The sequence below is a fragment of the Ranitomeya imitator genome, chromosome 2 (genome assembly GCF_032444005.1).
Source record: "Ranitomeya imitator isolate aRanImi1 chromosome 2, aRanImi1.pri, whole genome shotgun sequence".
NCBI lineage: Eukaryota > Metazoa > Chordata > Amphibia > Anura > Dendrobatidae > Ranitomeya > Ranitomeya imitator.
Window position 1 is genome coordinate 763,174,622 of NC_091283.1, and position 21,570 is coordinate 763,196,191.

The 21,570-nt window shown below is 46.5% G+C and overlaps 1 protein-coding gene across 4 annotated transcripts in view; it reads left to right on the top strand.

The window, feature by feature from the left end:
- Positions 1-21,570, top strand: part of PDLIM1 (PDZ and LIM domain 1) — a 91,535-nt gene that overhangs the window by 26,761 nt on the left and 43,204 nt on the right. For all 4 annotated transcript variants that reach the window (XM_069753397.1, XM_069753394.1, XM_069753395.1 and 1 more), the window contains exon 2: positions 9,268-9,419. In XM_069753397.1, the coding sequence (XP_069609498.1) occupies positions 9,268-9,419 (152 nt within the window). The remainder of the gene's footprint in view (positions 1-9,267; positions 9,420-21,570) is intronic.

Genomic DNA, 21,570 nt, shown 5'->3' on the forward strand with positions numbered 1-21,570 from the left:
TGGTGCAGCTGCTTGGTTAGTGCAAACATTGTCCGTGCCGTTGTGCTCCATATTTAGACATCGGCACAGGTTAAAACAAAGCCATAAAAGCAATGAGCATCCCTCCACTTCCATGTGTAGTTGGAAGATCCAATCCATCACTGTTGTGAAAACGGAGCGGGACCACTGCACACTGGATAGGAGCGATAGGGGCACAAAATAATAAAAGCTTTTTAATATTTGGAAAAAAAAACCCACATGTTAGAATTTCACTTTCTATTTGTTTTAAATAAATGTATAGTTATTTTTATATTTATTGTTACTGAGTTTAATACAGATTTTTAGTACGGTATGTTCCAATCAGTCAGTCATAACTTTTTCTCTCTCTCTTCATCATCTATAATGCAATATGGCAATAGTAATAATTGGGATTGGATTTGACACTCGCTACTACAGTTTATTTTTTTTATTGGTTAATGTAAAAAACAAAAGCTAATATATACTGTATATAATTATTTGCTCATTTTGTTTTTATTTTAAGTTTTGTCTGCTTAGTGGCCAGTGTGAACATGTGCCACATGTTGAATCCACATATATCTATATCAGCTAGTAAATCAAATTAATGACGTCTTTTGAATAAAAGGCATAGATGTGGGTAGGGCATCTGACATATTTAAAGGTAACCTGTCAGCAGGATTGTGCACTGTAACCTACAGACCGTGTCAGGTCGGCGCCATTATACTGATTACAATGATACCTTGGGTGATGAAATCTGTCTTGTGGTTGTTTAGTCTTTATTTTCAGTTTTAAGTTAATGATATGTTTGTGCTCCGGGGCGGCCTGTGTGGCGGGGTTGGTTCATGTGGTGCTCTGATTAGGTATTCATAATGCAGACTGCTGACAGGTCACTGACCCTCACTGACCTACCCCCTAGTTTATATAATGAATATCTGTGCATATTTGTTCACGATATTCAGCTAGAGGGAAAAAAATCTATGTGAAAATGGCGCCTGCGAAGTAGCTGCTATCTGTGTCTAGCTGTGACCCGATAGCTGCTAATGCACATGCACAGGCGGCGGCTTCTTACTGGAGAAAAAAGAATCCTTCTCCAAGATGGCGCTGCTTCTGCACGAGCGGCATTGTTAAATGTAGGTTGGGGAGAGTCGTGACTTATGGAAACCCATTGAACGGAGCTGCTGAGCGCATCGCTATGTGCAGCGGCCTCTGCAAGGTTCTGCCGCACAGCTCCTGTTCAAAACCGTAATAGCTGTCCTGCAAAACCCAGCGGCAGCCACTGCACATTGAGTGAAGCTGCCAGAGCGGTTTTCAGCTGGGGGTGCTAGGAATCGGACCCAATTCAATATCCTTTTGATGACCTATTATAGGTTATCAAAATTTTCTGCCTGGACAATACCTTTTATGCATAAAATTGATCTGCTGCTTAACGGAAACAAACAGAAGCATAGGGGCCCAATCGATTATTATAGGAACCGTCTGGCGTCCTTTATGTGTCCTGCTGTGCCATCTAAGGCAGTAGGTGATTGGGCAGCCCCTAACAGCTGCAGTACGACCAGCCTGGGGGGCATATGCCGCTCTTCGGTCATGTCCAGCCGGCTGCGGAACGCAAGAAATTGTTTTGGCCGGCAAGCTATAATCTGCTCATGGCAGAGGGACCCAGAGCCACATATAATAGGCCCTTCTCCCTATTACCAAATATATACAGTGGGTACAGAAAGTATTCAGACCCCTTTAAATTTTTCACTTTGTTTCATTGCAGCCATTTGGTAAATTCAAAATTTTTTTTTTTCCTTTTTCATTACTGTACACTTTGCACCCCATCTTGACTGAACAAAAACAAATGTAGTAATTTTTGCAAATGTATCTAAAAAGAAAAACTGAAATATCACATTGTCATAAGTATTTCAGACCTTTTGCTCAGTATTGAGTTAAAACACCCTTTTGAGCTAGTACAGCCATGATGAGTCGTCTTGGGAATGATGCAACAAGTTTTTCACGCATGGATTTGGGGATCCTCTGCTATTCTTCCTTGCAGATCCTCTCCAGTTTCGTCAGGTTGAGTAGTGAACGTTGGTGGACAGCCATTTTCAGGTCTCTCCAGAGATGCTCAATTGGGTTTAGGTCAGGGCTCTGGCTGGGCCAGTCAAGAATGGTCACAGAGCTGTTCTGAAACCACTCCTTTGTTATTTTAGCTGTGTGCTTAGGGTCATTGTCTTGTTGGAAGGTGAACCATCCGCCAAGTCTGAGGTCCAGAGCACTCTGGAAGAAGTTTTCATCCAGGATATCTCTGTACTTGGCCGCATTCATGTTTTGTTCAATGACAACCAGTCGTCCTTGTCCCTGCAGCTGAAAAACACCCCCATAGTATGATGCTGCCACCACCATGTTTCACTGTTGGGATTGTATTGGGCAGGTGATGAGCAGTGCCTGGCTTTCTTCACACATACCGCTTAGAATTATCAGCAAAAAGTTCTATCTTCGTCTCAGACCACAGAATCTTATTTCTCATAGTCTGGGAGTCCTTTGTGTGTTGTTTTTTTTTTTTTTAGCAAACTCTATGCGGGCTTTCATATGTCTTGCACTGAGGAGAGGCTTCCGACGGGCCACTCTACCATAAAGGCCCGACTAGTGGATGGCCACAGTGATAGTTGACTTTGTGGAACTTTCTCCCATCTCCCTACTGCATCTCCGGAGCTCAGCCACAGTGATCTTGGGGTTCTTTACTTCTTTCACCAAGACTTGTCTCCCACAATTACTCAGTTTGGCTAGATGGCCAGGAAGACTTCTGGTGGTCCCAAACTTCTTCCATTTAAGGATTATGGATGCCACTTTGATCTTAGGAACCTTGAGTACTGCAGAAATTCTGTTGTAACCTTGACCTGATCTGTGCCTTGCCACAGTTCTGTCTCTGAGCTCCTTGGCCAGTTCCTTTGACCTCATGTTTCTCATATGGTCTGACATGCACTGTGAGCTGTGAAGTCTTATATAGACAGGTGTGCGCCTTTCCAAATCAAGTCCTATCAGTTTAATTAAACACAGCTGGACTCCAATGAAGGAGTAGAAACATCTCAAGGAGGATCACAAGGAAATGGACAGTATGTGACTTAAATGTGTCTGAGCAAATACACTGGATACTTCTGACGATGTGATATTTCAATTTTTCTTTATTAAATTAGCAAAAACTTCTAAATTTTGTTTTTCTTGAGTCAAGATGGGGTGCAGCGTGTACATTAATGTGAAAAAAAAATAAACTTTTTTGAATTTACCAAATGGCTGCAATAAAAGAGTGAAAAATTTAAAGGGGTCTGAATATTTTCCGTGTACCCACTGTCTATCTATATATATAATTGTCTAAGGGTCTTTCTGTCTGTCTGTCTGTCCTGGAAATCCCGCGTCTCTGATTGGTCGAGGCCTATCAGCGACGGGCACAGAATGGCGACGATGATGTCATAAAGGTTGCCTCGACCAATCAGCGACGGGCACAGTCTGCCGCGAATTCGCCTCGACCAATCAGCGACGGGCACAGTATCGACGTAGATGTCATAATGGTTGCCATGGCGACGATGTCATAAAGGTTGCCTCGACCAATCAGCGACAGGCACAGTCTGCCGCGAATTCTGGAATCGTCATTGTCCATATACTACGGGGACATGCATATTCTAGAATACCCGATGCGTTAGAATCGGGCCACAATCTAGTATCTAATATATTCTCTGTGCTACAGTTCATTGTATTGTTATAATCCGGAGTCAGAAAATTATTTTTGCAATTTTTCTAGGCCCCCTTTGTGATGCAGTGACCCCTGTTACAGCTAGGGGCGCTGTATGTTCTCAGAATACGCACGGAGGTGTATTGAGGCCATTGGAATGCATGGCTGTCGTGAAACAGTGACTAGTGTCATTGTGAATGTCCAGTATGTGTCGCAGAGACGGAGAATGTCCTCTGCGCTGTAAGCCAATAATGTTGCTTTGGGACCTGTAGTCCCTCAACTATTTGTGTAGTTGTAAAGGGAGGCTTAAAGGGTTAGGCCGGTGTCACACTTAGCGTATGGAAATACGGTCCGTATTTTACATGGGTAATACGCAGAAATTATCCCAAAACAGTGATCCGTATGTCATCCGTAGGCAGGGTGTGGTAGCGTATTTTACGCATGTCATCCTCTGTATGGCATCCGTACAGCGAGATTTTCTCGTAGGCTTGCAAAATGGATCCATGGCCTCAAATATTCGTGAAAACAAATATAAATAAATATATATATGTGTGTGTTTATATGCTAGATAGCCGAAAAGCCGGTAATTCAATTGCCGGCGCTTGCTATCTCCTTCCCAAACCCGACATGATATGAGACATGGTTACATACAGTAAACCTTTTCATATCCCTTTTTTTTTGCTTATTCCTTACTACTAATGTTAGTAGTGTGTGTGTGCAAAATTTGGGGGCTCTAGCTGTTAAAATAAAGTGTTGAATCGCTGAAAAAACTGGCGTTGGCTCCCGCTCAATTTTCTCCGCCAGAGTGGGAAAGCCAGTGACTGAGGCATAACCTCATATGAACTCGAGCGTGAGAAAATATTCAGAAAAATTCCTACGCTACAGTTCATATGAGTTTATGCCAGCAGGGGGCGCAGCACCGCAAGTCTAGGTAGCTACGTTCACCTGCTTTCAATTAATTCCCCAGATTTTACAGTCAGGAGCACAGCTGCATTAGCAGGCTCCTGCTTGTAAAATTATTTAACCCCTGCGGATGGATTTACAGCGTGGGACATGACTGTAACATCGGAAAGGTATGGGATATTGTTGTTTTTTTTTTTTTTTTTTTCCTTTTTTACAGAACGAGGGTCGTCATTTGGATTAAGAGTATAATAAACTATTACAGCACCCTGTGTCTTTATTTCATTAAAATACTTTTTTCCTAATGTGTATGTGTCTTATTAACCATTTTGTACTATTGGATTAATAATGGATAGGTGTCTTATTGATGCCTCTCCATTCATTATTAACCTGGCTTAATGTCACTTTACAATAGCAAGGTGACATTAACCCTTTATTACCCCACATCCCACTGCTACTCGGGAGTGGGAAGAGAGTGGCTAAGGGCCAGAATAGGCGCATCTTGCAGATGCGCCTTTTCTGGGGTGGCTGGGGGCAGATGTTTTTAGCCGGGGGGGGGGGGGGGTTTGGGCAGGCGGGGGGGCAATATCCATGGTCCCTCTCTAGGCTATTAATATCTGAAGACCCAAAAGAGCATAGTGAGCTCAAAAATACTCTGTTGTAAAAAAATCACAGTAATAAGCAAGTGCTTGTCAAAAGATGGGGGAAAAAACAGGGTATTTAGTTGATACCTTTTTTTTGCAAAAAAATGTATACTAAGTTGGTCCACCAATCGTCAAGGTATACCCTTATAGAGCAGTCCTATCTAATGAATATAATCCCTATCTGATGTATTTAAAACCTGATCTGAGTAGCCATTGTTAGCTATGAGTATTTGAGCAACCAGCATGCAGCTCAGTGTCTTTCGGTCAAAAGTCTGTTCCTATTGTATTTTGTGGCATCAACAGTGTTATATACTGTCTAAGACAGATGAACTATACTTTTTATCATTGATTACCCATCTAAATGTACTAATGGCGCATGCTTCTTAAGGCTATCCAAGATTGGTTGCTTTGTACAGTCTAGTAGTGTCTTGAACCAGGTTTTTAATAATTAGGTAATTTTACCTCCCCCTGCTACTATTATCCCTAATGTTTGTCTGCAACCCCATTTAGTGCTGGCTGTATTTGTACATCTAGTGACCATTAGCCAGTACGTTATGAGCTGAGTAGTTATATGTTTATACTATTGCTCAGTTGCAGTGCATATAATAATTTTTGTTGTAGGATATTGTATGGGGGTTATATATATATATTTTTTGTGTACTTTAGTTTATTACCCTATGCTTTCTTTCATTTCTTTCATATGCTTATTGTTTTCCCACCTATAGCTTGTCAGGAACTTAACAGGGTGAGCTGGGGACTGCCGCCGCTGAGTGTGGGCGCCAAAATCGCTTCTATCAGGGTGCCAACCTCCACTGCTAGGAAGGGACAGCAGCTAAGCATAGGGTTATATGTTAGGTTAGATGCACAATTAGATCTTTTTTTGTTTTTTTGTGTTTCACCGGGATTAGGTATTTTTATGGTATTTATAATAATAATAAAGTCATTGTTTTAAGGGGACAACATGTTACACAGTTTATAATTTTCCCTACTTTATATCTAATTTTTTGGCGTCTAGTTAACAGCTAGATCCCCCACATTTTGCACACACAAACACTACTAACATTGTTAGTGAGGAATATGCAAAAAAAGATATGAAATGGTTTACTGTATGTAAACCATGTGTCATATCCTGTCGGGTTTGGGAAGGAGATAGCAAAAGCCGGCAATTGAATTACCGGCTTTTCTGCTAGCTAGCGCTGTATGAAAATATATCTCTCCCTATACTATATGTAGACATTAATTTGATCTATTCTATTCTAACCTGTCAGTGTGATTTTTACTGTACACCGTGCTGAATTGCCGGCTTTTCTCTAGAACACCGCTGCGTATTTCTCGCAAGTCACACTGATGGTCCATGTGTAATCCATATTTTTCTTGCCCCCATAGACTTTCATTGGCGGATTTTTTGCGCCATACGCTGACAAACGCAGCATGCTAAGAGTTTCTACGCACGTAAAATACAGCTGAGAAATATACGGCAGATAGGAGCTGACTCATAGAAAATCATTGGTCCGTGTGCAATGCGTCGTTTTTGCGCCTCTCATACGTCCGTAAAACTCGCTAGTGTGACGCCGGCCTTAGTCTGAGAGCTGGGTGGGTCTGACTAACCACACACACCTATGTGAGTGGCTACTGTGATATAATATGACTGAGGTCTGGTCACAAGGTTAGTGTCAGTGTGTAAAGTCCTGGATGGCCGGTGTGTTGGAATGTCCTGGGAGTGGGACTGGATTCCTGTGGAGCACATGGAGAAGCCATGGACCTGAAGGCCTCCTGTGTTGGACTGTCCTATGAGTGGACGGACATCCTGAATAGCACACGGAGAGGCCATGGACCTGGATGGCCTCTGTGTTGGAAGGTCCTGTGAGTAGGACTGGATTCCTGAAGAGCACGGGGTTAGGCCATGGTCCTGCAGAGTCAGTGACGGCTGTGTTGGGGAAGCTACCTTCCTTCTGTGGGTTTGGAACTGTCATGTGGCCTGGTGAGCAAGACACGGTCCGGGACGGTGATCCCAGTTAGGCAGCTTCCCTGGGAGTGAGGACTGACGAGGAGTCAGCATGTGGAGCAGGAGCTCCAGGAAGGTAACCCAGAGATGGGGAACTGTGTGCACTGATGAGGGTCAGTTAATGAACTGTGTGGTCTCCCACGGTAACTGGACGGAGTGAGGTCCGGCGTGTTTAGAGACTGCAACTTAATGTTGTGTAATGCTATGTGAGTAGAGACATTGATACAGCTCATAGACAACCCCGGGAACTGGTCAGATGAGGGCTGGTGGGTGTAGTGTTTGAAAAGTGAAGGAAGCCGTATACTATGAAGTGCTATGAACGATGTGGGATGTGTAACATGGCAGTCTGAGTCCTAAATAAACCACATGGACTGTTTTGTGTGAAAAATGTGTCCATGTGCCTTAATCTCGTTGCTAAGCAAGTATCCCCCCAACACATGCAGTAAGCGCTATCTTACACCTTGTTTAAGAGCATAGGTGCTACAGAGGCAGCTCATACAGCTGAGCTCCCAGTTCTGCATGATCATTTTCTCTTTGCCATTGAGTGGTTGTTCACACCTCTGCATGAGAACTGCATTAACAAATGAGAGAGTGAAATTGGCCTAAAGGTACCTTCACACTGAACGATATCGCTAGCGATCCGTGACGTTGCAGTGTCCTGGCTAGCGATATCGTTCAGTTTGACACGCAGCAGCGATCAGGATCCTGCTGTGATGTCGTTGGTCACTGCAGAAAGTCCAGAACTTTATTTCGTCGCAGGACTTCCTGCAGACATCGCTGAATCGGCGTGTGTGACGCCGATTCAGCGATGTCTTCACTGGTAACCAGGGTAAACATTGGGTTACTAAGCGCAGGGCCGCGCTTAGTAACCCGATGTTTACCCTGGTTACCAGCGTAAACGTAAAAAAAAAAACACTACATACTTACCTGCTGCTGTCTGTCCCCGGCGCTGTGCTTCTCTGCTCTGGCTGTGAGCGCCGGCCAGCCGGAAAGCACAGCGGTGACGTGACCGCTGTGCTTTCCGGCCGCTGTGCTCACAGTCAGTGCAGGAAAGCACAGCGCCGGGGACAGACAGCAGAAGGTAAGTATGTAGTGTTTGTTTTTTTTACGTTTACGCTGGTAACCAGGGTAAACATCGGGTTACTAAGCGCGGCCCTGCGCTTATTAACCCGATGTTTACCCTGGTTACCGGGGACCTCGGGATCGTTGGTCGCTGGAGAGCTGTCTGTGTGACAGCTCTCCAGCGATCAAACAGCGACGCTGCAGCGATCGACATCGTTGTCGGTATCGCTGCAGCGTCGCTGAGTGTGAAGGTACCTTAAGAATGGGTGAAAAATCTGACTTCTTGTTGACAAAACCCAGCAGTATAACTGCGCTTCTCTTGTGCCCTCTAGGTACACTGCTGCATCACTGATACACACACCTAGGGCCCAATGGAAGTCAATATTTATTAACAACTAGATGGCTGCCTGATTCTAACGCATCGGGTATTCTAGAATATGTATGTACAGTATGTATGTATGTCTGTCGCGCTATGAGTGGGGGTTAAATTCCACGCCAATATCGCTGATTGGTCGCGCCCAGCTGGACGATCAGCGAAGCGTGGTTCAAATCTCGCGCCAATTCACGGCCGACTGCGCCTGTCGCTGATTGGTCACGGCCTGCCGGGCACGACCAATCACCGAAGCAGTGCTTAAATCCCGCGCCAATATCGCTGATTGGTCGCGTCCGGCTGGCCAGTCAGCGAAGCGTGGTTCAAATCTCGCACTAATTCATGGCCGGACTGTGCCTGATGTCGGGGGTTCGGGGCGCAGGATGTCGGGGGTTCAGGGCGCAGAATATAGCACAGCCTATGTAGTACTAGATGATTATATAGATAGATGTTTGTTTTATAAGCCATTTATGTGTGTTTTATTTACAGATACAGGAGTTGTTTCAGTTCTAAAAAAAAATAAAATACACTTTTGCATCTGATTTGTAACTCTGTGACCGAATATCTCGTGTTCTTGCAGGTGAACCCAGGGAGCAAGGCTGCACAGGCCAATCTATGCATCGGTGATGTCGTGGTATCGATCGATGGAGAAAACACAGATGGGATGACTCATTTAGAAGCACAAAATAAAATCAAAGGCTGTGAAGATGAACTTTGCCTGACGATAAACAGGTATCCGTCAATATCTGTACCCATATAGGGAGGACCTTTCCCATAACTGCTGACTTTTAGTCCAAGTGTTTTACCATCCGCTCATGTTCGAACAGGACACCTTATACATTCCTGTGGTCTGCCCATGACACTTGGGAGCATGATTTGTCAGGACAACTTTGACGCTAAATGCACAGAGCTGTTAAATCCCTGAGCTTTGCTTTAGAAAAAGGGGTGAAATAAAGCGGATTGTCCTGTATGTTAGGAATGTAGTCCTGTTCTGTAAGTCTGGCACAATGAAGAATGAACTTAATTTCCGTATGGCCTTCAAAGGTTAAACACAGAAATGACCAAATCAATTTGCAGGCTCCTGGTTCAGTGATGACTTCAGTAGTCCATGGCTGTCGGATAGAATTCCCGGCGCCTTTTTTCTTTTATTAGGCCCAGCGTAATGTGTAATGTAATGTAATGTCACACTGCAGCAATGATCTCACCCCAGGCGTACAAATCATGGAAGACACTGGGGATCTTTCCAAGAGTTCCCCATGGACGTCCACGGAATACTGATGTGACACCTGGGCCTGATCTTGCCAGTCAATTCACTCCTCTCTAGGTAAAGTGGTTCATGTTCTTAAGACCATACAAATCCTAGATTTCTCATTCATAGGTGGTGGAAAGTGCATGTTGTTTCAGCAGAACAGGAAGGAACAGCAGCTACCAGAAACGTATAACACTGTTTCATCTCTATGGTAAAAATAAGATCGGGCAGGAGTAACCCAACCTGCTGAATCCATATAGAGTTTCGCCCCACAGCAAACGTCAAGGGAGTGTCGGTCCGCTCCCATAAGTAGAAAATGATCAGTGACATTGGAAAACTTAATATTTTTGGACAGATTAAAAATTATCCAACCCTATTCCTGATGTGCCTGTATTAGCAAATACTTGCATTCCCCATGAAATAACCATTTTGAAGCACCCTTTCTTAGAACATTGGACCTGTGTACAGACACATTGCTCAAGGAGAATAGTAAAACCTAATTTATTCATAAATTTGTAAGCGGAACAGAGGAACTGTAAGGCTGGGTGCACGCGTTTTGAATGCAGCACATGTTCGCTGTCTCCAAAGCGCTGCCGTCTATTGAACCCAGATGAATCCGCATGTGATCACTGAACCGGGCGGATTCACCGCATTCAATACATTCTATTGATGTAATTTCTGTTGCGGAGACCAGCGTCTCTGCAAGAGAAATTGACATGCTGCGGTCTGGAAAGACGCGCTGCATGTCCGTCTCCACAGGTGTCTGCGGGCGTCACTGCACGCATAGTGGACATGAGATTTCTTGAAATCCCATCTGCTATGCTGTAACATCTGGCAACTGCGGGTTTGATGCTTCTTAAGTATGCAGCGTCCAACCTGCAGCAACTCCGAATCGTGTGCACATACCCAAAAACGCAGAATTTTTAGAAAATCTTTTACAGAACTGTTATTTCTTGGGAAATTACATGTATTTTCTAAAACAGACACGTCAAGTACGATCACAGTTATCTTTCTAACCGTATCATGAAAAATGAGGATTTGATTAAATATTTCGATAAGTAGCACAGGGAAAAGATATGAGTAGAGCCAGAATGTAAAGTGAAAGAAATGAGCAAGTCATGAATGTTAAAGCTCATCATTATCTGCATAAATCGTTAACGAAGGTCATCAATTGCTGCAGCAATTCATCCTTTCGTCAACTAATATGATGGGAGTTGTATTAGTACCTCACCATGATATGTTACTTATTAGCATACTCACTTACGCCCTAGAGACAAAGAAAGGCGGCAGAGTCCATGACCTGGCGAAACAAAAATCAGCCAGTCGGCGCTATGAAGGCAATTTTTCTAATGATTCTCAGCCATGTAACCTGTAACACTGCATCTAATAATCCAGACAGTGCTTCAGGCAGGCTAAGCACTATATGACGGCACAATCCCAGAAATAACGAAGATGTGCTTTGTATCTTAAAGGGATTCTCAGGTATTTATTAAAAACAAGCTAGGGGCAGCAAATGTGTTAAAATCACACACTATACAGCCATTACATACAATCATGTGAATAAGTAATCCAGGGACTGTTTGCTTTATGATTATATGGGTCTTTTTGTTGCCTCACAGTTCAATTTATATGTTTAATAAATAAAAAGGTCCTAGTGGCGTATACAACAGCTGCAGGCTTATTCTTGTAGGGATTATGGTATATTAAAGGGAACCTGTCAGCTAATTCGTCTTGCTCAAACCACAGACCCCATAAATCGGATCCTGGATGCAGATTTATGCGGCATTTAAATGGCGCTTCTGGTATTTCTCCCTTTGTATTTGGTATCCTTAATCTTGGAATAGTGGACTGTGTTATGTATGACGGTCAATTGTTCACGCTGATATTAATTAGGACAATCGCACCGGAAATACGCACACTGGGGACACGCGTCACATGATCGCGGGTCACAGGTGTGTCGGCATGACAACCCGAGGTCTCCTAGAGACCTCTATGGTTGTCACTGCTGGATTGCTGTGAGTGCCATCCAATGATCGACGCTCAGAGCAACTCAGCAATTCTACTACATAGAGGCGATCTGACCATTGCTTCTATGTAGCAGTCGATCAAGTTGTGCCAGCTTCTAGTCTCCTATGGAGACTATTGAAGCATGGCAAAAGTAAAAAAAAAAAAATGTTTAAAAATGATAATTAAAAAAAATATAAAAGTTCAAATCACCCCCCTCTTGCCTCATTCAAAATAAAATAAAAATATCAAACCTACACATATTTGGTATCCCCGCATTCAGAATCACCCGATCTATCAATAAAAAAAGGGATTCACTTGATTGCTAAATGGCATATCGAGGAAAAAAGTAAAAACGCAATAACGGGGCCATCAAAAGAGCGTATCTGCACCAAAATGGTATCATTAAAAACATCAGCTTGGCGCGCAAAAAATGGAGATGCTACGGGTATTGGAAAATGGCGCAATCTTTTATATATTTTTTTAAGCAAAGTTTGGATTTTTTTTCACTACTAAGATAAAAAAAGAACCTAGACATATTTGTTGTCAATTAACTCCTAATGACCTGGAGAATCATAATGACAGGTCAGTTTTAGCATTTAGTGAACCTAGCAAAAACGGCATGCAAAAAATAAGTGTGGGATTGCACTTTTTTTTGCAATTTCACCACACTTGGAATTTTTTTCCCGTTTTCTGGTACACGACATAGTAAAACCAATGATGTTGTTCAAAAGAGCAACTCGTCCCGCAAAAAATAAGCCCCCACATGGTGATATTGACAGAAAAATAAAAAAAGTTATGGCTCTGGGAAGGAGGGGAGCGAAAAGCAAAACTGAAAAACTTTCCCATCATCGACAATGCTGTCACTGTGCATTCATTGCCGGATGGGAGCAGTAATCCCATGAGACAATGGCTGCTTACACTCACACACGCACACACGCACACAGAGGCTGCCGTCACACGTTCAGTATTTGGTCAGTATTTTACATCAGTATTTGTAAGCCAAAACCAGGAGTGGGTGATAAATGCAGAAGTGGTGCATATGTTTCTATTATACTTTTCCTCTATTTGTTCCACTCCTGGTTTTGGCTTACAAATACTGATGTAAAATACTGACCAAATACTGATAGTGTGACGGCAGCCTAAGACAGATTCATGCAGACACCGGCACACACATACACGCATATAGTCACCGCCCACACTCCGCCCACACTCCACCCACACTCCGCCCACACTCCGCCCACTCTCTTCCCCCTCCCGATCTGCAGCGTTTTATTCGCAGCAAAACCACAGATGGTTTTTGTTTACATCTGCGGGTTTGCTGCGGATGTGCCTGACACAATGGATGTCAATGGGTGCAGAAACGCTGCAGATCCGCAAAAAGAAGTGACATGGTCCTTTTTTGAATCTGCTGCGTTTTCCGTGCGGATTTTTCCGCACCATTAGCATATCATTTTTTTCCCCCCCATTGATTTACATTGTACTGTAAATCACTTGCGGATCTGCAGCGTTTCTGGTCGGAAAAAAATGCTGCGGATCCCCAGGAAATCCGCAACGTGTGCACATAGCCTTAAGGCCCCCATACACATTTAGACAAATGTTGACTCAACCCTCTGATATTGATGGGTTCGGCCGATGGTTTCATTCGTACGGGGTTAGCTAGCTGACTGATGGTCGGGGAGAGCTGTTGATCGCTCCTATCCGATTTTGGCTGATGTGTCAGTTGACAGCTTTCTCATACAGAGCATAGGAATGCTCAGCCGAGCGAGTGCTCCTGTGTATGGGAGAGATGGCTGTGTGCCAACCGATCGGCAGAAGCATGACTCGGCCGACAGCCCTCTAATGTGTATGGCCAGCACTGGACTTCTTGGCTATATGAGATGTAAGGAGCCTGGATTGAATGCTGCATTACATTCTTTGTCTGTAAAGTCTTTTCCTGTTGTTGCTATGTTCATATGCACGTAATAACCCCACGTAATAGTTTCTAGTATTGTCTACATCTCTGCCAAGTGGTGTTTGTTCAGGGATTGTCACCGTTTCGTTGAAGCAAAAGATTTTTTTATTTGAGTGTAATAAAGGTGTAACCTGCAAAAGGCAGAGAAAGCCACCCCGTAATAGAATGGAAAGAAGCCATGGACAGGATGGCGCTGCACAGACCGTGAGTTGGGCCTTATTACTGACTCATTCACTCATTGTAATTGAAGTCACTAATTAAACGACTTGCTTAATCCTCCCTTAAATTTTAGTTTAATCTGATGAAATAATTTACTTCTACAAATCTCCTATTTTATAGATTAATCAATATGAACATTATTAAAGAAATTACTGTAGATCATTGCAAACAATTTTGTTTGGAACCAGCAAAAGAAAAAATTCTAAGCCACTAGCTATCAGACCACTGGTGCTTACACCATGTTGTATCTAAAGGGGTTAGATTACAATGATCAGACCCCTCAATGATCACTAGAGTTGGGGAACATGGTTCTTACCGACCCGGAGAAATTATGTTGGTAGAAGCGTTTTTTTTTTTTCGGATCCTACTCTGCCTATGCGGAATTGCTGAAAATGTATGAAAAATGGAAGACCTGCTTTGTACTTCAGAGTTTTATCCGATCCTTTGCGATGAATTAATGATTGAAAATTTTTTTTTAAAATAAATAATAGTTGAAAATTCTACAGTAAAAATAACTCCGTATTACCCAAAAAATAGGTGGTCTATATTAATTGAACTTCCAAAGATGCAGAAATCCGAAACAAAATAAAGTATTGCACTAGATATTAAAAAGTATAATTTTTATTGTGATAATTTATAAAAGCATAATTAAAAAATGATGCACATAAAAGAATACAGTAGCAAAGCATCTTCATGCAATCGAGTAAGACCAGATACACGAACCTCAAACATGTCAGAAACCAATCGTATTATTGCAAGCAGTGGCTTATAAAAACCCTGTGTTCAGACACAGTATATTAACCCTTTAAGTTAATAAGTGGAAATAGTATATGAAGAACCAGAGAAAGATAGTGATTGGAAGAAGTATATACAAAGGGGCAGATGACGTGTGAAGAAAAATATATACGGTATGTAAAGTAAATCAACCAATTAATACATATAGTCTTAAGGCATGAGACACAAGTCAGAGCAGACCAATGCTGCAGCCTATTAGGACAATATGGTAGAATGAACCTAGTTAAGCAGGGGGAAAAATATACTCATCTTATTGACCTGGGTGCTGTAGGTAAGAAACCCCAACGCGCGTTTCACAATCGCTTCTTTGGGAGAGTACTTATACTAGCAGGTTGTAACAGAAGTGGTTGGAGTGGACACCAATGACTGCTGTTAACCATTTAGATACTGCTATCAGTGGCATTTAAATGGCACGATTGTCTGTGCACCCGCACATTGGCTCCCATTGGCCCCTCCGCAAAACGATCCTGGTGAGCCATTTGGATATTTTGTAGCTGCTATTAACCTGCAGAAATGGGGCTAATCTGCACCAGTGCTGACAACACACCCATGACTGAAACCCAATGCAACCGGGGACAGTAAACTTAATTTTCTTTCTGCAGCGCTCAGCTACGTGCAGGCGCCAGGCAGGCTAATAACACCATTAACCTGCATATTAACCACCATATCTGCAGGTTAATACCTTTTTTGCTGGTTGACCGGTTCCCTTTAAGTGCACAAACAAATTTCAGTTCAAGTCACCTAGGAGTGTCTAACATAAATTTAAGAATTTAATAAAATATGGAATATTAAATATATAAAATTTCGAATCTCCATACTTTTCCCCATTTAAAAAAAACAAACAAAACATATTGGGTATTCTTGTGTCTATACACTTAAATGTCAAAAAGGAAAAAAAAATAACAAATTCCAGAATTTAGTTTTTTTATTTTTGCACATCTCTTAAAAAAAATACAATAAAGAAAGAGATCAAAACTTCATATATACCACAAAATAGTATAATTAAAAAACTACAACCCAGCACAGAAGAAACAATGCCTCAACCAGCTCCATAGACAAAAAGATAAGTTACAGGTCTCAGAAAATGGTATTACAAATATTTTTTTTCCACAAGGTTCTGAATTTATTTTTTTTAAACAGTAAAGAATGAAACAAGACCTCATATAGCGGAGTTGGACATTTTTTTTTATCTGTTATAGCTTTTGGAATATAGAGCAGACAAGACAAAAATGCAAAAAGGAAAAATATCAGAGTCCTTAGCTGAGATGACAGGACTGAGGGGTCCTTTTTAAAGGGATTGTACGGGCAGGGCTGCCACTAGAAATTTCGGGGCCCCATACTGGCAAAATTTTCGGGGCCCCCTTGAAACTCCGCCCAGGCTCCACCCCAGCCCCGCCTCCAGGCTCCACCCCACGAACTGTCCACAGTCCCACCACTCTCTTGGAAAATCTCCACTTCTCACCTATCACACATTGACAGTTCCCATCACCAGATCACACATATAGCCGGCAGCTTTTGTTTTGGCCAAAAGATTTTTTAAGCCGCCACCACAACAAGGTAGACACTTTTGGCCGGGCCCTACTCTACTGTAACCTACTAAATATTTGTTAAAATATGCAATACAATTTAGGTATATTTTTATTTATTTTTCAATTTTTAAAATGACCTATAATACTACATACAAGGAACAAATACCACAACACTATGACCAGATGACATATTACCACCACAGTGATCGAATAATATAAAATACAAGGAACAAATACCGCTACACCATGACCAGACCACATATTACCTCCACATCATGACCAGACCACATATTACCAACAATGACTGAATACTACAATACTGATCAGTAATACAAAAAAAACCCACAATACTATCACCATCAGTGCCATTATGCACAGGAGATCTGTAATTAGTAAGCAGTGTCTGTGTACAGGTAATACAGTGATCACTGGTGACATTACACACAGGAGCTCTGTATATAATGTATAGATAATACAGTGATCACTGGTGACATTGTACACAGGACCTCTGTATATAGTATACAGTGTATAGTGTAAGTGTATAGGTAACACTGACTCACCAGTGACGTCTCTAGGTGAAGTCCTTCATCTTTCATCCAGCACAGACCGCCATCATTTTATCCAGCCAGGACTCGTCTCTGCAGGAAATAAAACAGTTATCTCGAGTTCCGCTTGTAGAACACATTACTTAATTTTCCCAACTTCTACATTACACCACATGAAGAAGGCAACATAGTATCACTCTACACAGTAACAGGACCTCCCCCCCATTTAAAACAGTATACTCAAAAAATAAAATAAATACATCACTGCAATAATAATATCCCTTAATTAGCCCCTATGGTAATATTCGCCATCCTGGCCACCGTGTGTCTCATTTCAGGCTCCAGCCATATGTTCTCTCATCCTGCCCTCATGAGTATCCATTCTACCCCATATGATCTCCCCATCCTGCCCCATCTGTCTCCATCGTATCCATCCTGCCCCATCTGTTTCCAATCCTGCACCATCTCTGTCCAGCACTCTGCCCCATCTCTGTCCAGCACTCTGCCCCATCTCTGTCCAGCACTCTGCCCCATCTCTGTCCAGCACTCTGCCCCATCTCTGTCCAGCACTCTGCCCCATCTCTGTCCAGCACTCTGCCCCATCTCTGTCCAGCACTCTGCCCCATCTCTGTCCAGCACTCTGCCCCATCTCTGTCCAGCACTCTGCCCCATCTCTGTCCAGCACTCTGCCCAGCACTCTGCCCCATCTCTGCCCAGCACTCTGCCCCATCTCTGTCCAGCACTCTGCCCCATCTCTGTCCAGCACTCTGCCCCATCTCTGTCCAGCACTCTGCCCCATCTCTGTCCAGCACTCTGCCCCATCTCTGTCCAGCACTCTGCCCCATCTCTGTCCAGCACTCTGCCCCATCTCTGTCCAGCACTCTGCCCCATCTCTGTCCAGCACTCTGCCCCATCTCTGTCCAGCACTCTGCCCCATCTCTGTCCAGCACTCTGCCCCATCTCTGTCCAGCACTCTGCCCCATCTCTGTCCAGCACTCTGCCCCATCTCTGTCCAGCACTCTGCCCCATCTCTGTCCAGCACTCTGCCCCATCTCTGTCCAGCACTCTGCCCCATCTCTGTCCAGCACTCTGCCCCATCTCTGTCCAGCACTCTGCCCCATCTCTGTCCAGCACTCTGCCCCATCTCTGTCCAGCACTCTGCCCCATCTCTGTCCAGCACTCTGCCCCATCTCTGTCCAGCACTCTGCCCCATCTCTGTCCAGCACTCTGCCCCATCTCTGTCCAGCACTCTGCCCCATCTCTGTCCAGCACTCTGCCCCATCTCTGTCCAGCACTCTGCCCCATCTCTGTCCAGCACTCTGCCCCATCTCTGTCCAGCACTCTGCCCCATCTCTGTCCAGCACTCTGCCCCGTGTGTCCAGCTTTCTGCCCCCCATGTGTCCAGCTTTCTGCCCCCCATGTGTCCAGCTTTCTGCCCCCCATGTGTCCAGCTTTCTGCCCCCCATGTGTCCAGCTTTCTGCCCCCCATGTGTCCAGCTTTCTGCCCCCCATGTGTCCAGCTTTCTGCCCCCCATGTGTCCAGCTTTCTGCCCCCCCCCGTGTCCAGCTTTCTGCCCCGCCCCCCCTGTCCAGCTTTACTGCCCCCCCCGTGTCCAGCTTTACTGCCCCCCCCGTGTCCAGCTTTACTGCCCCCGTGTCCAGCTTTACTGCCCCCCGTGTCCAGATTTACTGCCCCGTGTCCAGATTTACTGCCCCGTGTGTCCAGATTTACTGCCCCCTCTGTGTCCGGATTTACTGCCCCCTCTGTGTCCAGATTTACTGCCCCCTCTGTGTCCAGATTTACTGCCCCCTCTGTGTCCAGATTTACTGCCCCCTCTGTGTCCAGATTTACTGCCCCCTCTGTGTCCAGATTTACTGCCCCCTCTGTGTCCAGATTTACTGCCCCCTCTGTGTCCAGATTTACTGCCCCCTCTGTGTCCAGATTTACTGCCCCCTCTGTGTCCAGATTTACTGCCCCCTCTGTGTCCAGATTTACTGCCCCCTCTGTGTCCAGATTTACTGCCCCCTCTGTGTCCAGATTTACTGCCCCCTCTGTGTCCAGATTTACTGCCCCCTCTGTGTCCAGATTTACTGCCCCCTCTGTGTCCAGATTTACTGCCCCCTCTGTGTCCAGATTTACTGCCCCCTCTGTGTCCAGATTTACTGCCCCCTCTGTGTCCAGATTTACTGCCCCCTCTGTGTCCAGATTTACTGCCCCCTCTGTGTCCAGATTTACTGCCCCCTCTGTGTCCAGCTTTACTGCCCCCTCTGTGTCCAGCTTTACTGCCCCCTCTGTGTCCAGCTTTACTGCCCCCTCTGTGTCCAGCTTTACTGCCCCCTGTGTCCAGCTTTACTGCCCCCTCTGTGTCCAGCCTTCTGCCCCCCCTGTGTCCAGCTTTACTGCCCCCCCTGTGTCCAGCTTTACTGCCCCCCTGTGTCCAGCTTTACTTCCCCCCTGTGTCCAGCTTTACTGCCCCCCTGTGTCCAGCCTTCTGCCCCCCGTGTCCAGCCTTCTGCCCCCCGTGTCCAGCTTTACTGCCCTTCTGTGTCCAGCGGCCTTCTGCCCCCCCCCCGTGTCCAGCTTTACTGCCCCCGTGTCCAGCGGCCTTCTGCCCCCTCTGTGTCCAGCTGCCTTCTGCCCCCTCTGTGTCCAGCTGCCTTCTGCCCCCTCTGTGTCCAGCTGCCTTCTGCCCCCTCTGTGTCCAGCTGCCTTCTGCCCCCTCTGTGTCCAGCGGCCTTCTGCCCCCCCCCCCGTGTCCAGCTTTACTGCCCCCGTGTCCAGCGGCCTTCTGCCCCCTCTGTGTCCAGCTGCCTTCTGCCCCCTCTGTGTCCAGCTGCCTTCTGCCCCCTCTGTGTCCAGCTGCCTTCTGCCCCCTCTGTGTCCAGCTGCCTTCTGCCCCCTCTGTGTCCAGCTGCCTTCTGCCCGCTCTGTGTCCAGCTGCCTTCTGCCCCCTCTGTGTCCAGCTGCCTTCTGCCCCCTCTGTGTCCAGCTGCCTTCTGCCCCCCTGTGTCCAGCTGCCTTCTGCCCCCTCTGTGTCCAGCTGCCTTCTGCCCCATCTGTGTCCAGCTGCCTTCTGCCCCCCTGTGTCCAGCTGCCTTCTGCCCCCTCTGTGTCCAGCTGCCTTCTGCCCCCCTGTGTCCAGCTGCCTTCTGCCCCCCTGTGTCCAGCTGCCTTCTGCCCCCCTGTGTCCAGCTGCCTTCTGCCCCCCTGTGTCCAGCTGCCTTCTGCCCCCTCTGTGTCCAGCTGCCTTCTGCCCCATCTGTGTCCAGCTGCCTTCTGCCCCCCTGTGTCCAGCTGCCTTCTGCCCCCTCTGTGTCCAGCTGCCTTCTGCCCCCTCTGTGTCCAGCTGCCTTCTGCCCCCGTGTCCAGCTGCCTTCTGCCCCCTCTGTGTCCAGCTGCCTTCTGCCCCCCTGTGTCCAGCTTTACTGCCCCCCTGTGTCCAGCTGCCTTCTGCCCCCGTGTCCAGCTGCCTTCTGCCCCCGTGTCCAGCTGCCTTCTGCCCCCCTGTGTCCAGCTGCCTTCTGCCCCCCTGTGTCCAGCTGCCTTCTGCCCCCTCTGTGTCCAGCTTTACTGCCCCCTCTGTGTCCAGCTGCCTTCTGCCCCCTCTGTGTCCAGCTGCCTTCTGCCCCCCTGTGTCCAGCTGCCTTCTGCCCCCCTGTGTCCAGCTGCCTTCTGCCCCCTCTGTGTCCAGCTGCCTTCTGCCCCCCTGTGTCCAGCTGCCTTCTGCCCCCTCTGTGTCCAGCTGCCTTCTGCCCCCCTGTGTCCAGCTTTACTGCCCCCCTGTGTCCAGCTGCCTTCTGCCCCCGTGTCCAGCTGCCTTCTGCCCCCTCTGTGTCCAGCTGCCTTCTGCCCCCCTGTGTCCAGCTGCCTTCTGCCCCCCTGTGTCCAGCTGCCTTCTGCCCCCCTGTGTCCAGCGGCCTTCTGCCCCCCTGTGTCCAGCTGCCTTCTGCCCCCCTGTGTCCAGCTGCCTTCTGCCCCCCTGTGTCCAGCGGCCTTCTGCCCCCCTGTGTCCAGCTGCCTTCTGCCCCCCTGTGTCCAGCGGCCTTCTGCCCCCCTGTGTCCAGCGGCCTTCTGCCCCCTCTGTGTCCAGCGGCCTTCTGCCCCCTCTGTGTCCAGCTGCCTTCTGCCCCCTCTGTGTCCAGCGGCCTTCTGCCCCCCTGTGTCCAGCTGCCTTCTGCCCCCCTGTGTCCAGCGGCCTTCTGCCCCCCTGTGTCCAGCTGCCTTCTGCCCCCCTGCGTCCAGCGGCCTTCTGCCCCCCTGCGTCCAGCGGCCTTCTGCCCCCCTGCGTCCAGCGGCCTTCTGCCCCCCCCCCGTGTCCAGCTTTACTGCCCCCGTGTCCAGCGGCCTTCTGCCCCCTCTGTGTCCAGCTGCCTTCTGCCCCCTCTGTGTCCAGCTGCCTTCTGCCCCCTCTGTGTCCAGCTGCCTTCTGCCCCCTCTGTGTCCAGCTGCCTTCTGCCCCCTCTGTGTCCAGCGGCCTTCTGCCCCCCCCCCCGTGTCCAGCTTTACTGCCCCCGTGTCCAGCGGCCTTCTGCCCCCTCTGTGTCCAGCTGCCTTCTGCCCCCTCTGTGTCCAGCTGCCTTCTGCCCC